Source organism: Tinamus guttatus, unplaced genomic scaffold (genome assembly GCF_059628265.1).
Source record: "Tinamus guttatus ecotype Peru unplaced genomic scaffold, ASM5962826v1 Tinamus_guttatus_pri_ptg000079l, whole genome shotgun sequence".
Lineage (NCBI taxonomy): Eukaryota > Metazoa > Chordata > Aves > Tinamiformes > Tinamidae > Tinamus > Tinamus guttatus.
The window spans coordinates 3,625,251-3,643,637 of NW_028288613.1; the positions used below are offsets into that span (position 1 = coordinate 3,625,251).

General features: G+C 45.0%; 2 protein-coding genes across 2 annotated transcripts in view; both read right to left on the reverse strand.

The window, feature by feature from the left end:
* The window catches only part of LOC148595654 (scavenger receptor cysteine-rich domain-containing protein DMBT1-like), a 70,104-nt gene that overhangs the window by 39,527 nt on the left and 12,190 nt on the right, over positions 1–18,387 (reverse strand). Inside the window, 2 exon segments of the mRNA XM_088520003.1 lie at positions 10,966–11,277; positions 16,640–16,957. Coding sequence (XP_088376129.1) covers positions 10,966–11,277; positions 16,640–16,957 — 630 coding nt within the window.
* On the reverse strand, positions 5,505–10,233 carry LOC104566587 (scavenger receptor cysteine-rich domain-containing protein DMBT1; the record flags this gene model as incomplete). Its single annotated transcript, XM_010213390.2, has 6 exons — positions 5,505–5,686; positions 6,360–6,631; positions 7,639–8,027; positions 8,443–8,615; positions 9,653–9,861; positions 10,073–10,233. Coding segments are annotated over 6 exons (1,386 nt in total), but the record flags the coding sequence as incomplete, so codon positions are not given.

An 18,387-nucleotide genomic window follows, 5' to 3' on the forward strand; every position in this document is an offset into this window, starting at 1 on the left:
CACATTGATAGATATGACGACTAACTTACTCTATTTCATTAGAATGTACATAGGATGAAGTATGCAAGGAGGTTCAAACAATACAATCAGTATTATACACATAGTATGTATGTGTGTATGTATGCTCTGGAGTAAATATACATTTATATTTATCAATTATTCCATAATCCTTAGCCCAAAGTTTTGGAAATAGAAGAGTCATTCATTCATAACATATTCACAGACACAATTTTAGCCATCATACAAAACACTAAGACAAAATACCACCCTGTCAAAGGAAAATGAACTTCATTAAATTGTTTAAATCATCCTTTTTATACACTCTGTCAGTTAGTTCACAGTTTAGCAGAACAAAGCTGTGCTATTTCATTTCATCCAGTTCCACCTTTAATTGTTTGTCGAAAATGACACCATTATAAATGTGATTTCTATTCATAGAATCAAAAGAGTGGACCCCAAACTGTTGTATATTCATGTATGCCCTGGAAAAAACGAAGTGATTACCTGTTTTTGCCGCCAGAATTGCTGGACCTAACAAGAGTAGCCACAGCAAAATCATATTGATACCCATCTCATCAAGAGCTCTTGACAGAAGGGACCATGTGAATTTATAGTCTCTATTTCTAAGGGGGAGTGGCTGTATAGGTGTCTCTCTCTCTCTACAGGTGGACAGTAAAATAACCACAATCCCATGGTCTGAAATGAAAACAAATTTGATTTGTTATTCAAGATTTTGTAACTTCCTGGTCTCTGCAAGAAGACAGCATCTCGAGAGTAACATTTTCCACTGCTCATAAGGAAATATTTATGCTACCACAGGTGTCGTAATCATTTCATTGTATGTAGAATGTGAAAGTTACCTTTCAGTTCTGGCTGATGAATCTCAACATTTTCTTGCAAGGCTTATAGTGCAAGATAATCTTTGGCAGGTCTGGAGAAGGTAAGGGATGTTGAAATTTAAAAAGAGGCTTACTCCAACAAAGTTGTTAAAAAGCTTCATAACTTGGTCTAAACTAGCAAGACACATCTCCCTGAGGAGCATTACAGCTTTGGCATACTTCAAATAAAACAAAATAAGTCCTGGTGCCCCTGTTCGCATGTGACTAGGAGTTCTCTGTACCTCTACCACTAGAAGTGTGGCCGTGCTGAATTCAGTGCACAGAAAAGCAAGAGCTACTTAGTAGAGACAGCTGGTCCTGAGAAATTTGCTACCTTCACATCAACATTAATGCTTCTATCATCAGAAGCAGAACTAACAAGAGCAAGGCTAAGGTAAGAGGTAGCTGCAACTTCTTGGTGTTTGTGGGAGCCGGTGGACAGGCACGTTGTAGCAATGTGAGGAAAGGAGAGGAGGCACTGAGGGTCCTGGGTTGAGCCACTAGAGTGAGGAGAGAGTTGGAGTGACAGCAAGAGGAGATGACCCCAGAGAGGCATGAAAATCTGCTTCCTGATTCTCTTGTTTGGGAGACACAGTGATGGCCAGGGAGGAACTTCTGCTACAGTCTATAAATATATTTGCCTTCCCATTGAGACAACTCACTCCAAAGAATTAGCAAGTGAGACTGAGTCAAGCGTTACAAGTGAATCGCTAAGAGACATTTGAAGGATATTGCAGCTCATGTGTACATCTTCCAGCCCCCCTCACCTCCTGACAGTTCATCCCTTTTGGGTATTTTTAAGAGTCACATCTTACATCATATTTCCTGAGAGTCTTGCAAGAAACTATCAAGAGAATCAAGGCCAACAACTTTTTGTGAAAATCACAGAATCACAGAATGGTTGAGGTTGGAAGGGACGTCTAGAGACCATCTAGTCCAACCCCCCTGCTCAAGCAGGGACACCTAGAGCATGTGGCACAGGATCACATGGTACAGAAAAGTCTCTGGATTTTATGCATAGTTACGTAAATCACATGTGTTACAGCTTAGCATTGTTCAAACATTTTCTTTTGTTCTTTGAACCATCAAATAAGTGTTGCCTTTCTACTTAGAATCTCTTGTAATATATTCCTTATTTAATTTTTTACAGTGACAATTATATCTTGAAAACCAAATCTGAAGCGTTTCCACAGCATGAAATAATATTTAATTGTCATTCATCACGCTCTTGTAAGGGTGTCTGCTTTCCTGTGTTTCTGTGCAGTTACCATTTTATGAGACAAGGCCGATGACCATCACTTCATCATAAAACCGAAGGGCAAGGGTATTGCTATCCACCTGATTCCCAGCCGTCTGGCCATTGCGGTTTTGATGACCTTATCAGAACTTAAAATACGTTGCACAATTCTTTCCATATACAAATTTATTGTATGCAGGGCCAGATCTCATGGACAAAGATTAAAGTCCAAGGGATAAAGAGGATGACTTCTTTCTATAAAGGTCAGCATTATTGGAGTGGAAGAAGGAAGTGCAAAACACAAGAGGCCAACAACAGAGTTGGAAGCCTTGAAAGCGAGGACTGAGAAGGGCAAATATGTTTCTTCTTTAGACAAACAATCACATTCGCACATGAACGAGGAAATTTATGCATGAAAAAAATACCTGGTATTCACTATTCATATTCTATTGGTTTTGACATCTTGGCAAGAGGCAGCAAAAATCCAGTATATTTGACTGATCAATCACACACTATAATCAATGAAGCAAGAATAAGCGGAATAAGTGACAGATAACAACTCTTTTCCAAACTCTTGTAGAAATTGAAAAAGGAGGAGGGGTGGGCACAAAAGTGACTCACAAACTCTTAACCATTCAAGTGAAAAAAAATGCCACTAAGCCGGCTGGGTGAATTAATAACACTGATTAATTCTGTTCTTCACGACACACTTCAGAGATCCATGTTTTCAGAGACTGTGATTATCAAAAAATCTCTGCATAGTAAGACCAGATATTAATGTTATGTTCAGGTTACTTTGCATTAATTAATTAATGCAATAATCATGCAGAACATATTTTCATCCTTCGCAGTGGTTAGACCTCTTGTGATCGTGCGTTTCTCCCTAGAACTTTTTCTGGCATCTTGAATTGTTTCTCAACACATTACCCTGCGAAATAAGCTCCACTGGGCTTTGAAAGCAATTCCTGTATTGCTGATTATTTATAGGAGATTTCTGCAGGCATACTGGCTTTTGTGAGATTCAAAGAAAAATCATTAAAAGTGCACAGAATGTTAATCAACTTTTATCCTTGACCATAAGAAAATATCTACATGGGAATGTGACTACACACAAACTTCTGTGGAAAGGAATGACAGTTTGAATGCCAGTGTTTAAAGTGATGTGAGGCGGATTGGTCTGATTTATTGAGTTTCTCAATCTGCTTATGGGATCTGTTGCCTATACTACATGAAACATCATTTCCATTTGTCTTTGTTTAATGGTGAGAAAGCCAGTGAATCAGAACTATTGACAGCCAAGAGTCAAATCCACTGGATTTACTGCTAGCAGCTTTCCTGAATTTGGTGGGACATGAGGTGGGAAGGATGATTTTTGGCAAAGGGCCCATTCATGCCGCACTCTTGACTTAAATCCTTCATTATCAAATCCAGCTTTCTTGAATCCTGCACTTGTGGAATACTCATGGATCAAGGAAGGTGGGAGAGGAATAAGAAGGATGACTGAGGTGCCAAACTCTTGAGCAGTTCAGCAACATGTAACGTGGCTTGGTATTTCTGCCTTGCCTTCCATATAACCTTGTTGCTTCCCCATCTGAGACTCCAGCACAGATGTGGCTTGGGAAGGCTCAGCTCTGAGCAGTACAAGCTCTCTGCAGATTGGTAGCATCCAGGTCCTAGGCATGGGATCTTTCTGCTAGCCTGGTTACAAAGATACTAGGGCACCAGGAGGAGTAGAAAGAGTGGCATCACGCTATGACCTGGAAAATGGTGGAGCATCATACCTGCAGGAGCAAGGCCAATGCAGCATTGGTAGAGGAGTGAAAATAACAGATTTGCACTCCTGAAACACCGTCAGGAAAGTGCTTGCTCTGGCGAGACACATCTCTGGAAGTATCCACTGTGCTCACTGTGCTGAGCAAGCAGCTGGACTCCCTCAAACCTGGACAATCTCTGGCCCACAGCAGAGGACTAGATGAAAGACGTATGTGCCTCTTGTACCGATGTGTGTTGGTTGGCTGAGTGGAGCTGAGGACCCTTCTCAATCTTTCCTCCCCAGCTGTGGGCACAAATGCTCTTTACCATTCCCTGAGAGCAATACCAATCCCTTCTCACATGGCCCCTTCTCCACAGCCTGCACAGGACAGAAGGCCTGCTTGGGGTCCCCTGGAAATGACAGCTCACAGGAGGACAGAGTGCAGGCCGGTCACACTTATTCCGTCAGAGCTTCCCACATCCTCCTTGCCAGGCCAGGATGGAGCCCAGAAGCTCAGCTCACGTTCCGTAGAGGTATCTCCAGCACACAGTGACTTCTATTGTTCCCCCAGCTTCCTTCTCTCACAGCTGGCCAGAAAAGAGGAAAGTCTAAGGACAGCTTGTCAATCAAACACCAGTGACCTTTCCTCCTGAGCAGGTAGGTTCTTCCAAATATTTTTTTGTTCTTGTTGCTTTTCATTTTTTCTCATGGGAGAAAGAGACGGCTCACACTTTGCCATGGTAGTCTCTGAACATTCGCTGTTTTTTTCCCCACATTGCAGGTTTAGAAATGTGTAAAAGCAAGACACAAATCATTCTTTGGCTAAATTTCTCTGTCACAAACCATATTCTCCATCGTGATAAAGCGCTAGCTTGGAGTTTAGATAAGCAGGCAAATTTGCAAATGCACAAAAAGAACTACCACTCTGTAAATATTTCCTTTCCTGCTTTTTAATTAAACTTTTATGTAACAGATTTGATTATATTCAGAATTTCATCCTTTATACAAAAGCTTATAAATGGCCTATATTTTCTCATAAAAACACAAAATATGAAGAACCATGCTCACCAACAAAAAAAAAAAAAAATAAAAAAAGAGAAACATTGTTCAGGAGTACATGTGCAACCCTGTGTATTTCTGTTTGCAGCTGATTATTGGGATTATTTTCATCCAAACAAAATATTTTCCTTGGACTACTCTCTGGAACAGTTCTTGGTGCCACACAGGTGTTTCATCTGCATAGTATCAAAAGAAATCAGTTCTTTCTTCAGTCAGGGAAGTCAGTCAGTCTCCTCAGATGGATATTCAAAGTGGGAACTTAACTGAACTGCTGTGAAATTACAGCATTGAAGATAGCAGAAGATAGCAGCTTATTTGGATTTTGGGATGGGAGAATCAAACTTTCCTTAGCCTGGATACATATTTGGACTGAGAGACTTTAAAGCCAGACTCTTTATAAATTCAGTTCATTCTAACAGAGGGTGGTATTTTGTTGCAACGCATTCGTAAAACAGTGACTAAGTGCTGCTGTTGTCATTGGGAGCACACATTACAAATCCAAATCCTGAAGTGGCACAACCAAAAATGACTGGCAAAAAACCTCAGCCTCAGGCAGCTGCAGGTGCTTTCCCACCTCTCACATGATCTGGTAGGGAATGGGCTCCTTCAGCTTACGCCTCAGCAGAAACCCACCCATGGCGAGGACAGCAGCTGCCACCAGAGCCACGGTGGCCAGAGCAAGCGGAGCAGGAGACCCGGCAGTGGACACAGGGGTGGCACCCAGAGATGCCCTGTTCTCATGGAGGTCAGAGTCCAGCTCTGTGCACAGAGAGAGGGAGAGACAGAGTTGTTTGTGCTTGCTTCTCCATCTAGCTATTCCCCAAAAATATCAGTATTGCGACACTGAATTACAGTGTTGCAATGTAGATTTGATCAGAGAATAAACTGCTCTACAGGACATGGTTTTACAAATGATTCTGTAGGTATGTAAAACAAGTGTAGAAAATAGCCAAGAAAGCAAGAAAATAAACAGCAACTAACAGTGATTACACACTAAGACCATTCAATGCTGTTTTCTGGCAGTAGTAACACCAGCTATAGGACATTCTCAAGAGGACCTAGAAATTGGTCATTTATAGATAGAAGACATACAAATCATGCACAGCCAGCTTTGAAAAGTTATTATAGTTCCTGCAGGGAGGTAGGTTACATCTCTTTTCCTACAGCACTCGATTGATTGCCATAGACAAATGAAGATGAAAATAATGGTTCTAAAATATGACAGAAAGGAAATAGCTTGTAAACATCATTACCTAAAAAACAACTCGCTATAAGGATTATAGTGGAGATGTGAATAAACCAGAAAAAGCATGTATCAGAGCTAGATTTCATATCTAAACTGTCATGCAAACGCATGGTAATATACAGATCTTCCATCACAGTAATATACAGTATTGTACATTAAATCCAAGAGGAAATTATTTAAACTTACTAGCTTTCCTGTTCTCAGCGTTTGCTTCCCAAAGCTGAATAGGTCCAATAACAACATTCACTTTTTCATCGGGAGTTTCTACGTTCCTCTTGAACCTACTCACACAGCCTTGATAGCATCGGGAAGAGTAGTCCCCATACCTGCACACCACCAGTTCACACTGCAGGTAAACTGATGGATGCTGCCTTACAAACTCAAAGGCACTAAATGTAAAGCGAGAGATGTATCTGTATGGTGAGTTGTAAGAGTAGAAGGTGGGATCTTTAACACACCTGGAAACATATAAAATTCATAAGTTAGGTATCATGAATAGAAATACTATTACAGTATCTATGTGCAGTGTGCCTTAGGTTCAAACATAAAACAAGGTAGTGTATACAAGAACGCTAAAGGCTATAAAAATGTGTGTTTTTAGTAAGAAAACATAAGAGACAAAAAGAAATACTGGTAGCAATTTGTACCAAAGCAAAGTGCACAACACTGAAATTCCATAACACAGCAAAGTACTTGTAAGCAGGATTAACTGTAAATCACTAGTAGTTCTGGGAAGACATTCATCTGCCAAGGAGAAATTGCTTCAGTTCTTTAGTGTGACACAAGCAAAAACCTTCCAGTCTAGTGGTGAGGTTCCTACACTCCTATCTTGCTAATGTAAATTACGTGGACTCTCTTGCAGGAGGCAGAGAGCTTCAAATCTTACCAAGCACAGCCAGAAGATAAATTAAAATGGACCTTCCATTACTGGAAAAAAAGGGCTATAGCTACATGATTGTGTTGCTATCTCCTGTCACTTTTGCATGCCTTGCAAGAATTCAAGAACAGTTTCATTTCAGATGAAATGGCACATTTTTATTCAATCAAAACATTTTAGGCTTTCAGAATAGCAAGAAAATGCTAAGGATCTTACCTTCTTTTTGAACGGAATATTTTGTACTCCAGTACTGGTGCTTCATGAAAATACTTGCAAAACACTAATCCTAAGGTACGGAAAAGTAGACTCCCTAACAGTTCAGAGCATCATCTATCTATGTCAGAAATTTATTTCTCAGTCTTTACACCGCCTCCTTGGATGAAACCTTGGTGCTTGCCTTCAAGTTCTGAATGGCTTTTCTATTGTCATAGTTATTTTAAGCAAGATTTTTCTCCAAAGCAACTTTCTTAAAACTACATACATACTGAGAATGTACATTGGCCCTAATTTATCTCTTTCAGAAATGAAGCACTCTGAGAACCATGCATTAAAAAAAAAGTTTTAAACCATCATTAATAAAGTTCTTACCCTCTTCTGATTAAATCATAGGTCAGAGTCGTAAAATCATTAGGATTAGGTGATGCCACACATGTGTCCAGAAACAACACCAGATTTGGGTCAGAACTTTGAAGGGAAGCTTGAAGGAACAAATTCTGGTTCAGGTCAACATAGTATGGAGAGTCATACACTGGCCACAGGAAAGAGGACGAATTGTAGAATGAAATGTTCACGTTGTATCTGCCATACTGAGTTTCACTGACGTTAATAATGTCATTGGCAATATACATTACTTGCACCCAGGTGTTCTGAAGCATTTTGCAGTTGATGTGCAAGTTAAGATCCTTTTCCCTCTTAATTATGTAACCAGAAGCAGCCACTTTTATCACGTTGGAATAGGTTATTGTTTCGTTGTCACTCTGTTTGACACATCACATGAAGGCAGAATTATTGCATATAGTCTTGTTCATATTGTGCACATTGTGCACTATAATGTAAAATACATATAAACTATGTACGCACCAGATTCTGGTACTAGTTAGAAAAAAAACATGCCAAATTTAACCTAAGCATCCTGGATGGAGTTGTTCACTCAACTCCATCCTACAGTTTGTTCTCTAGAACATCACTATGAAATGGTTATGCATATTACTGTCAAGGACGAGAAATTTTAAGTTAGGAATGTTTAAAGAATTTAGCTTTCAGAAACACATTCTTCTTTTCTGTGTTTTGAATCCCTATGGACTCCAATGCCCCATGCAATGCATGATCATTTTCCAAATGTCCCTTAAGTTTCCCTTACTTGGACAGAGCTCCAAAATACATGACACTAACCTGTCTTTGTGTGCCACAGCCATTGTATGGAATGTTGAATATAACCTGGCTTGAAGTAATTGTTGGTCTGCAGAAACCATTAGATAAGATGACGTTTTCCACAGAGTAGCCTTGTGCCTGGAGAAAGGCTCTCTTTACAACTACATGCATGTAGGTTGGCAAGCACACAAGGGCTAGTGAAGAAAATACGAATTAATAATGAATTTGGGTACTTGATAATGCTTAGATATTTCAACATTGCCAAATACAACAGCTACTACCATTTGGGGAGGGCAGATTAATAAGAAAACCACTTATTTCCATACTGTATGCTTAGACATAAACAAGCATTAAGCTCTGACAAACTTCAACTAATGTACAGTCACTCTTTTGGCAAAATTAGTTAGACTGCAACAGGCCTTTGCTGAGAACTCAATCCTGTATCACGACTCATGTAAAAAACGCTAAGAAGTGAGAGTTTTTCCTGAATACTAATAAAAAGGATTTAGAGAAAAGCACTATTTGTACAGGAGGGGATCTAGGAACATCTTCATGATGGTTCCCTGAATGCCTTGACATAGCTCCATGTCATGAACCGCAAGAGAGTTTGTCCTTTAGTAGAGATAAGTATTTGGCGAGAGCAGCTACTGGTAGCACACAGGCACTTAAAGGGCAAATACAAACAAAATGGAGCTAAATGTGACAGCAGAAGATATAACACAGATTGATGTCCACAATTTGTCCCTTGAAAAGTCCTGAGTGCAGATAAACCAGATTAAACTTCTTTACGAGGATTGCAGGACACTACTGGATTAGGTCACCCAGAGAAGTGTGCAACCACACTTACTTAGAGGATTTCTAGATAAATTCATGGCAAGTAGGATCTAATGTTGGGAGAAGCCCCACTTTGAGTGGCTGGACTAGGAGACCTCCAGGTCTTTCTCATCAGTATTAATATGATTCTGTGAAAAACTGGCCATAAGAGTGGAAAAAAAAAGAATAATGTTGTGATGAGAAGAAAGGTGAATTTAGGCTGTCAATTATAGAAAATGTCTAAAAACAATTAGTTTGGTATCTGAAGGTCTTAAAATGCAAAAAAATATATTGTCTGGAAATTACTCGTTAATAATCAGTTATTAAATTCAAGTAGGAATGTCATCTATGTGAAATCATTCACTAACATTAACAAATACTTAATACAGAAAATATTATAAACTGAATGGGGACTTACTGGTATTATCGTCTGCTGGAATAGAGTGATATTCAGCGAAAAAACGCTTGCTTGAATATCTGGCATTACTGCGAAATCTAACAGTCATGAGATTTGAGGATGATGTATATGTAACATAAGAACCAGAACAAACTCTTCCAAGCAGGGGAGAAGTATTGGGTGGCCCATCATAGATTTCAATGTAGCTGTTCTGGCATCCACCTTGAAACCTGAGAGATTAACATGAATATACAATAAAACATGCTTTATAAACTCCAGTTTGTAAATGCTGAACAAGCAGTAAACTAAGATACCGCACTCAGACAATTTCCAGGTAATCTTTCTTATTCACTTGGAAGAATTAAAAATGTGGTTAGGAAATGTGCTTGCAGTTGAAATTTTTGTCCCATTTATTACCCAAGCAACAAGAATTTTACTTACTGAACACTTCTAAATGTGAGAACAACAAGGAAGTTACTTGCTACTTGTATTTCCCACAGACAGTCTGCCTTATCATAATAATTTGAAGGATAAAAAGGGCTCTGAAGTGTTCCAGAAGAATTCAAAAGTAAGCCACCACAAAAATATTTTCTGGCTGAAAAAAAAAAGATAAAAATAAAGAAAGAGAAAAGGATATAGGTGTGAAAATGTTAGTTTTTTTTTTTTTCTCTGAGCAAATGACTATACAGAGAGAGAAGAGTTAGTCAGAGAAATCCAACTCTTGCTTGCTCCCTTGCATTTGGCAGGCTTCAGGCAAGAAAAAAATAGAAAGTTTGGGACAAATAGCATAAAGTCCAGAGAAAAAGAGGAAAAAGACTTCCGACAAAAACTATTTCTTCCTAAAATAGATCTCAGGCAGGAGAATCACAAAGTCATAAAGAAGCAATATGGACAATTTAACCTGCTAGTATGGTTGATGACTATTTCTGTCTCCATAGAAATATGAAAATGAAAACCTCAGAGTAAAAACTAGTAACTAGTACAACTCAAAAGCAGTCTATAGAAAAGATGAAGAATGCAAACATACCTGGAGTAGTCAAGAATGCTGGGGGAGCATAAGTAGTGTAAATTGCATCTGTTAACAGATGAAGAAAAAAACAATATGAAGAACAAGTGGATTCCAGGAACATTAAAAGGCTTTACCCCAGCACTAGGGACTGCTGTGCTGCCCTGTCACTGCAGTGCTGCAGCACTGCAGCAACTGGTGGGGTCAGCAAGCGTTTTCAAGTTGACCTCACAGAAAAACATAAACTTCTAACAGATCGTAATATACGAAAAATAAGTGAAAAATCTATAAAAATGTATGGGTTGTTAGGAAGGAGGAGCACTGGTACCTGAGCAGACAACACCGGCGTCTTCGCTGTGCAGGCAGTTGTGGACGCCCCAGCCCGCGCTCCGGCACTGGAACAGGGAGGCCTCCCTGCCCGTGCACTGCACGTCGTCCAGGTAAATGTTGCCGCGGCCCTGCCCAAAGTAGGCATTGCCGGGCGCGGAGACGGCGTAGCCACAGCCCAGCTGCCTGCACACGACCTGGGCATCGGTCAGGTCCCAGCTGTCATCACACACGGTGCCCTGGCCCACATAGGAGTAGATCTCGATGCGTCCCTCGCACCTATTCCTGCCGTTTACGAGTGTCAGTGAGGCACCTGTGGACAGGGAGGAGGGGAAAGCCATGGGAAACCCTCTGAAACGCGCATGTCTTCTCTTGTGGGGGTATCTAGCACTGTCCTACACTTGTAGCAGCAGGACTGGCAGCCTGTTGGCCAAGACCACCCAAGTCCTGGCTCTGCTCTAGTGAGGAAGAGGGAAATGGCCACTCTCCGCACTAGCTGGGAATCCATCCCCAAAGCCATGTGCACAAAGTATGGAGAGAGCAGACGTACCTGGAGGAACCGTCCCTGGAAGCGCAGTAGTGCTGGTATCGTAGGCATCTGTCAAGAGAAGAAGGAAAAGGAACTCGTGAGGAACCTTTAGACGGAGGGACCCAGCCATGTTCTGTCCTGGCACCCAGCTGCATGGGTGACATAGTACTGGGGGGTCCCAGCGGGGGCTGCCATGGTGGCTGCAGAGTCAATCTCAGACTTCAGGAATAGCTCAAAATCGTCTTGAGACCAGGCAGAACATAGAGATGACTGGCTACAGTGGGCTGTTCTGCAAAGTGATGAAAGGTCATGGTGCAGAGGAAATTGAAACACTAGTGAGGAAATTTCTCCCTAAAAACATGCATCCTGTGAGAGCCTGTGCACTTTTCCTGGAGGCACCTAAAGGCAAGCTCCAGAAAGAGGGAAAGGGAAGGAGAACAGGAATGCCAAGCAAGGAAGCACAGGACAGCCCCTTTCCTTCCTCTCCAAAGGCCCTCCAAAGACCACATTTGCACAGGCACTGCTCCATGATGTGAAAAGACACAGGTGGGATTTCCCCCTTGCCAGGCCTGCTCATTGCACGCATGCCTGCCACACGGCACAATGAGGAACTAACCACAAGCACTTGGTGCTCGAGGTTCCCCTTGCAGGAATCCCACCTTTCCTTCTCAATGGGTCCTGAGCCCCAGCAAACCCAGCAGGACACAGTGCTGGCTCTGTGCCTTTGAGGCTGGGCACAGAGCAGCAGCTGCCTCAGGACTTTGTCACTGGCAGTAGAGCACTGCCCAAACCTGAGATTGGCATCTCTTTGGGCCAATCCCAGGGCACATGGGCTCCATGTATGCCCATGGAACTACAGTGATTCCATGGGCAGAGATGGCAGACACCATGGTGAATGCACCAATGCCCAGAGACAGGCAGGCACACGGGTGGGTTCACTCACAGGGGTGCTTGGAACCGTTCTGCACTTGTGGCAGGAGAACTGACGGCCTGGTGGACAAGGCTGCCCAAGTCCTGTCTCTTCTCTAGTGAGGAAAAGGCAAATGGTCACCATCCGTGCTAGCCGGGAATCCAGCCCCAAAGTCTCGTGCACAAAGCACAGGGAGGGCAAACATACCTGGAAAAACTGTCCCTGGATATCTGTCAGTGGTGGTCTGGTAGGCAGCTGTCAAGAGAGGAAGAAAAAGGAGTTGGTGAGGAGCCTTTGATGAAGGGGCCTGACCATGTTCTCTCATGGCACCCAGCTGCATGGGAGACACGGCACTGAGGATCTCAAATGGGGCTGCTATTTTGCCGCAGAGCAAAACTCAGACTTCAGGAAGAGCTCAGAAACATCTAGATGGCCTCACTCCAGACTCTCCCTCCTTTAGAGCATTGGACAGTATTTGGACATGGCATATTCTCCAAATCAGAATCTTTTCCCCGTATTTCTCCATTTTTATTTTTTGCTGACTGATACTTCAAAAAATATTTAATGGTAGAGTTTAACGTAGAAAGGAAGAAATATGGTATTCATAAGTTATTTAAAAATTATGAAGATTACCTTCACCCGTTACCCCAAGGCTTGGACTTGTGGTACCTGTAATACAAAAAGAGAATTAAACAGTCATGAGGAGCTATTTTTTTCAAGAAGACATACTTTTCCCACTCTATGACTATGGCGGTAGCAGACTGATGCTTCAGAATATGAATGACAAGAGAATTTTGGTGGAGAGGGGTAGAAATGAGAATTCTAAGAGAAGACTTGCATGTTTTGCCCACAGATATGCAATATGCTGGCAGAATAAAATGGGCATTGCATTCTTATTTACTGTTGCTAAGAAAAGAGGCTGGTATAAAAGACAGCATAACAACTCTCTCACTGTTGCCCTTGTAGGACCTACACCCCAAAAGAGCTTCAATGCTCTCGCAGGGGTATCTAGAACTGTCCTGCACTTGTGGCAGCAGGACTGGCGGCCTGTTGGCCAAGACCACCCAAGTCCTGGCTCTGCTCTAGTGAGGAAGAGGGAAATGGCCACCCTCCACACTAGCTGGGAATCCATCCCCAAAGCCATGTGCACAAAGTATGGAGAGAGCAGATGTACCTGGAGGAACCAGCCCTGGAAGCGCAGTAGTGCTGGTATCGTAGGCAGCTGTCAAGAGAAGAAGGAAAAGGAACTCGTGAGGAACCTTTAGACGGAGGGACCCAGCCATGTTCTGTCCTGGCACCCAGCTGCATGGGTGACATAGTACTGGGGGGTCCCAGCGGGGGCTGCCATGGTGGCTGCAGAGTCAATCTCAGACTTCAGGAATAGCTCAAAATCATCTTGAGACCAGGCAGAACATAGAGATGACTGGCTACAGTGGGCTGTTCTGCAAAGTGATGAAAGGTCATGGTGCAGAGGAAATTGAAACACTAGTGAGGAAATTTCTCCCTAAAAACATGCATCCTGTGAGAGCCTGTGCACTTTTCCTGGAGGCACCTAAAGGCAAGCTCCAGAAAGAGGGAAAGGGAAGGAGAACAGGAATGCCAAGCAAGGAAGCACAGGACAGCCCCTTTCCTTCCTCTCCAAAGGCCCTCCAAAGACCACATTTGCACAGGCACTGCTCCATGATGTGAAAAGACACAGGTGGGATTTCCCCCTTGCCAGGCCTGCTCATTGCACGCATGCCTGCCACACGGCACAATGAGGAACTAACCACAAGCACTTGGTGCTCGAGGTTCCCCTTGCAGGAATCCCACCTTTCCTTCTCAATGGGTCCTGAGCCCCAGCAAACCCAGCAGGACACAGTGCTGGCTCTGTGCCTTTGAGGCTGGGCACAGAGCAGCAGCTGCCTCAGGACTTTGTCACTGGCAGTAGAGCACTGCCCAAACCTGAGATTGGCATCTCTTTGGGCCAATCCCAGGGCACATGGGCTCCATGTATGCCCATGGAACTACAGTGATTCCATGGGCAGAGATGGCAGACACCATGGTGAATGCACCAATGCCCAGAGACAGGCAGGCACACGGGTGGGTTCACTCACAGGGGTGCTTGGAACCGTTCTGCACTTGTGGCAGGAGAACTGACGGCCTGGTGGACAAGGCTGCCCAAGTCCTGTCTCTTCTCTAGTGAGGAAAAGGCAAATGGTCACCATCCGTGCTAGCCGGGAATCCAGCCCCAAAGTCTCGTGCACAAAGCACAGGGAGGGCAAACATACCTGGAAAAACTGTCCCTGGATATCTGTCAGTGGTGGTCTGGTAGGCAGCTGTCAAGAGAGGAAGAAAAAGGAGTTGGTGAGGAGCCTTTGATGAAGGGGCCTGACCATGTTCTCTCATGGCACCCAGCTGCATGGGAGACACGGCACTGAGGATCTCAAATGGGGCTGCTATTTTGCCGCAGAGCAAAACTCAGACTTCAGGAAGAGCTCAGAAACATCTAGATGGCCTCACTCCAGACTCTCCCTCCTTTAGAGCATTGGACAGTATTTGGACATGGCATATTCTCCAAATCAGAATCTTTTCCCCGTATGTCTCCATTTTTATTTTTTGCTGACTGATACTTCAAAAAATATTTAATGGTAGAGTTTAACGTAGAAAGGAAGAAATATGGTATTCATAAGTTATTTAAAAATTATGAAGATTACCTTCACCCGTTACCCCAAGGCTTGGACTTGTGGTACCTGTAATACAAAAAGAGAATTAAACAGTCATGAGGAGCTATTTTTTTCAAGAAGACATACTTTTCCCACTCTATGACTATGGCGGTAGCAGACTGATGCTTCAGAATATGAATGACAAGAGAATTTTGGTGGAGAGGGGTAGAAATGAGAATTCTAAGAGAAGACTTGCATGTTTTGCCCACAGATATGCAATATGCTGGCAGAATAAAATGGGCATTGCATTCTTATTTACTGTTGCTAAGAAAAGAGGCTGGTATAAAAGACAGCATAACAACTCTCTCACTGTTGCCCTTGTAGGACCTACACCCCAAAAGAGCTTCAATGCTCTCGCAGGGGTATCTAGAACTGTCCTGCACTTGTGGCAGCAGGACTGGCGGCCTGTTGGCCAAGACCACCCAAGTCCTGGCTCTGCTCTAGTGAGGAAGAGGGAAATGGCCACCCTCCACACTAGCTGGGAATCCATCCCCAAAGCCATGTGCACAAAGTATGGAGAGAGCAGATGTACCTGGAGGAACCAGCCCTGGAAGCGCAGTAGTGCTGGTATCGTAGGCAGCTGTCAAGAGAAGAAGGAAAAGGAGCTCGTGAGGAACCTTTGGACGGAGGGACCCAGCCATGTTCTGTCCTGGCACCCAGTTGCATGGGTGACATGGTACTGGGGGGTCCCAGCGGGGGCTGCCATGGTGGCTGCAGAGTCAATCTCGGACTTCAGGAATAGCTCAAAATCATCTTGAGATCAGGCAGAACATAGAGATGACTGGCTACAGTGGGCTGTTCTGCAAAGTGATGAAAGGTCATGGTGCAGAGGAAATTGAAACCCTAGTGAGGAAATTTCTCCCTAAAAACATGCATCCTGTGGGAGACGGTGCACTTTTCCTGGAGTCAGCCTAACGGGGCCACGCAGGCAGCAGAGCATGCTCCAGAAAGAGGGAAAGGGAAGGAGAGCAGGAATGCCCAGCACGGAAGCACAAGATGGCCCCTTCGCTTTTTCAATGCCCTCCAAAGACCACATTTGCACAGGGGCTGCTCCATGATGTGAAAAGGCACGGGTGAGATTCCCACACTCGCCAAGCCTGCTCATTGCATGCATGGCTGCCACACGGCACAACAAGGAACTAACCACGCTCCCTGGTGCTCGAAGTTCGCGGCAGTGGGCTCCTGCCCTTCCCACTGGGTTCTGGGCACCAGCTGAGACCTGGTCAGGCTCAGCACCAGGTCCCCACCTTCGGGGATGGGTCTGGAGTGGCAGCCAACTCAGGACTAGGGCACAGGCACGCAGCACACTGCCCAATACCAGGACCGGCATCTCCAAGGGCTGCACGGTGGCTCCATGGGCAGAATGAGCAGGTACCATGACATCCTCTGGCTCCCCAGAGACAGGTGGACTCTGCCAGTGGCACCAGCACAGAGCAACCGCCCACATGCTGGGACCACGACTGCCATGTCTCCTGGGAGGCCTCCAGCCATAGCCCTGTGCAGCGTGCGCATAGTCAGCAAGGGGGAGCACTGGTACCTGAGCAGACAACACCGGCGTCTTCGCTGTGCCGGCAGTTGTGGACGCCCCAGCCCGCGCTCCGGCACTGGAACAGGGAGGCCTCCCTGCCCGTGCACTGCACGTCGTCCAGGTAAATGTTGCCGCGGCCCTGCCCAAAGTAGGCATTGCCGGGCGCGGAGACGGCGTAGCCACAGCCCAGCTGCCTGCACACGACCTGGGCATCGGTCAGGTCCCAGCTGTCGTCACACACGGTGCCCTGGCCCACATAGGAGTAGATCTCGATGCGTCCCTCGCACCTATTCCTGCCGTTTACGAGTGTCAGTGAGGCACCTGTGGACAGTGAGGAGGGGAAAGCCATGGGAAACCCTCTGAAATGCGCATGGCTTCTCTCGCGGGGGTATCTAGCACTGTCCTACACTTGTAGCAGCAGGACTGGCAGCCTGTTGGCCAAGACCACCCAAGTCCTGGCTCTGCTCTAGTGAGGAAGAGGGAAATGGCCACCCTCCGCACTAGCTGGGAATCCATCCCCAAAGCCATGTGCACAAAGTATGGAGAGAGCAGATGTACCTGGAGGAACCGTCCCTGGAAGCGCAGTAGTGCTGGCATCGTAGGCATCTGTCAAGAGAAGAAGGAAAAGGAACTCGTGAGGAACCTTTGGACGGAGGGACCCAGCCATGTTCTGTCCTGGCACCCATCCGCATGCGTGACATGGTACTGGGGGTCCCAGCAGGGGCTGCCATGGTGGCTGCAGAGTCAATCTCAGACTTCAGGAATAGCTCAAAATCATCTTGAGACCAGGCAGAACATAGAGATGACTGGCTACAGTGGGCTGTTCTGCAAAGTGATGAAAGGTCATGGTGCAGAGGAAATTGAAACCCTAGTGAGGAAATTTCTCCCTAAAAACATGCATCCTGTGAGAGCCTGTGCACTTTTCCTGGAGGCACCTAAAGGCAAGCTCCAGAAAGAGGGAAAGGGAAGGAGAACAGGAATGCCAAGCAAGGAAGCACAGGACAGCCCCTTTCCTTCCTCTCCAAAGGCCCTCCAAAGACCACATTTGCACAGGCACTGCTCCATGATGTGAAAAGACACAGGTGGGATTTCCCCCTTGCCAGGCCTGCTCATTGCACGCATGCCTGCCACACGGCACAATGAGGAACTAACCACAAACGCTTGCTGCTCGAGGTTCCCCTTGCAGGAATCCCACCTTTCCTTCTCAGTGGGTCCTGAGCCCCAGCAAACCCAGCAGGACACAGTGCTGGCTCTGTGCCTTTGGGGCTGGGCACAGAGCAGCAGCTGCCTCAGGACTTTGTCACTGGCAGTAGAGCACTGCCCAAACCTGAGATTGGCATCTCTTTGGGCCAATCCCAGGGCACATGGGCTCCATGTATGCCCATGGAACTACAGTGATTCCATGGGCAGAGATGGCAGACACCATGGTGAATGCACCAATGCCCAGAGACAGGCAGGCACACGGGTGGGTTCACCCACAGGGGTGCTTGGAACCGTTCTGCACTTGTGGCAGGAGAACTGACGGCCTGGTGGACAAGGCTGCCCAAGTCCTGTCTCTTCTCTAGTGAGGAAAAGGCAAATGGTCACCATCCGTGCTAGCCGGGAATCCAGCCCCAAAGTCTCGTGCACAAAGCACAGGGAGGGCAAACATACCTGGAAAAACTGTCACTGGATATCTGTCAGTGGTGGTCTGGTAGGCAGCTGTCAAGAGAGGAAGAAAAAGGAGTTGGTGAGGAGCCTTTGATGAAGGG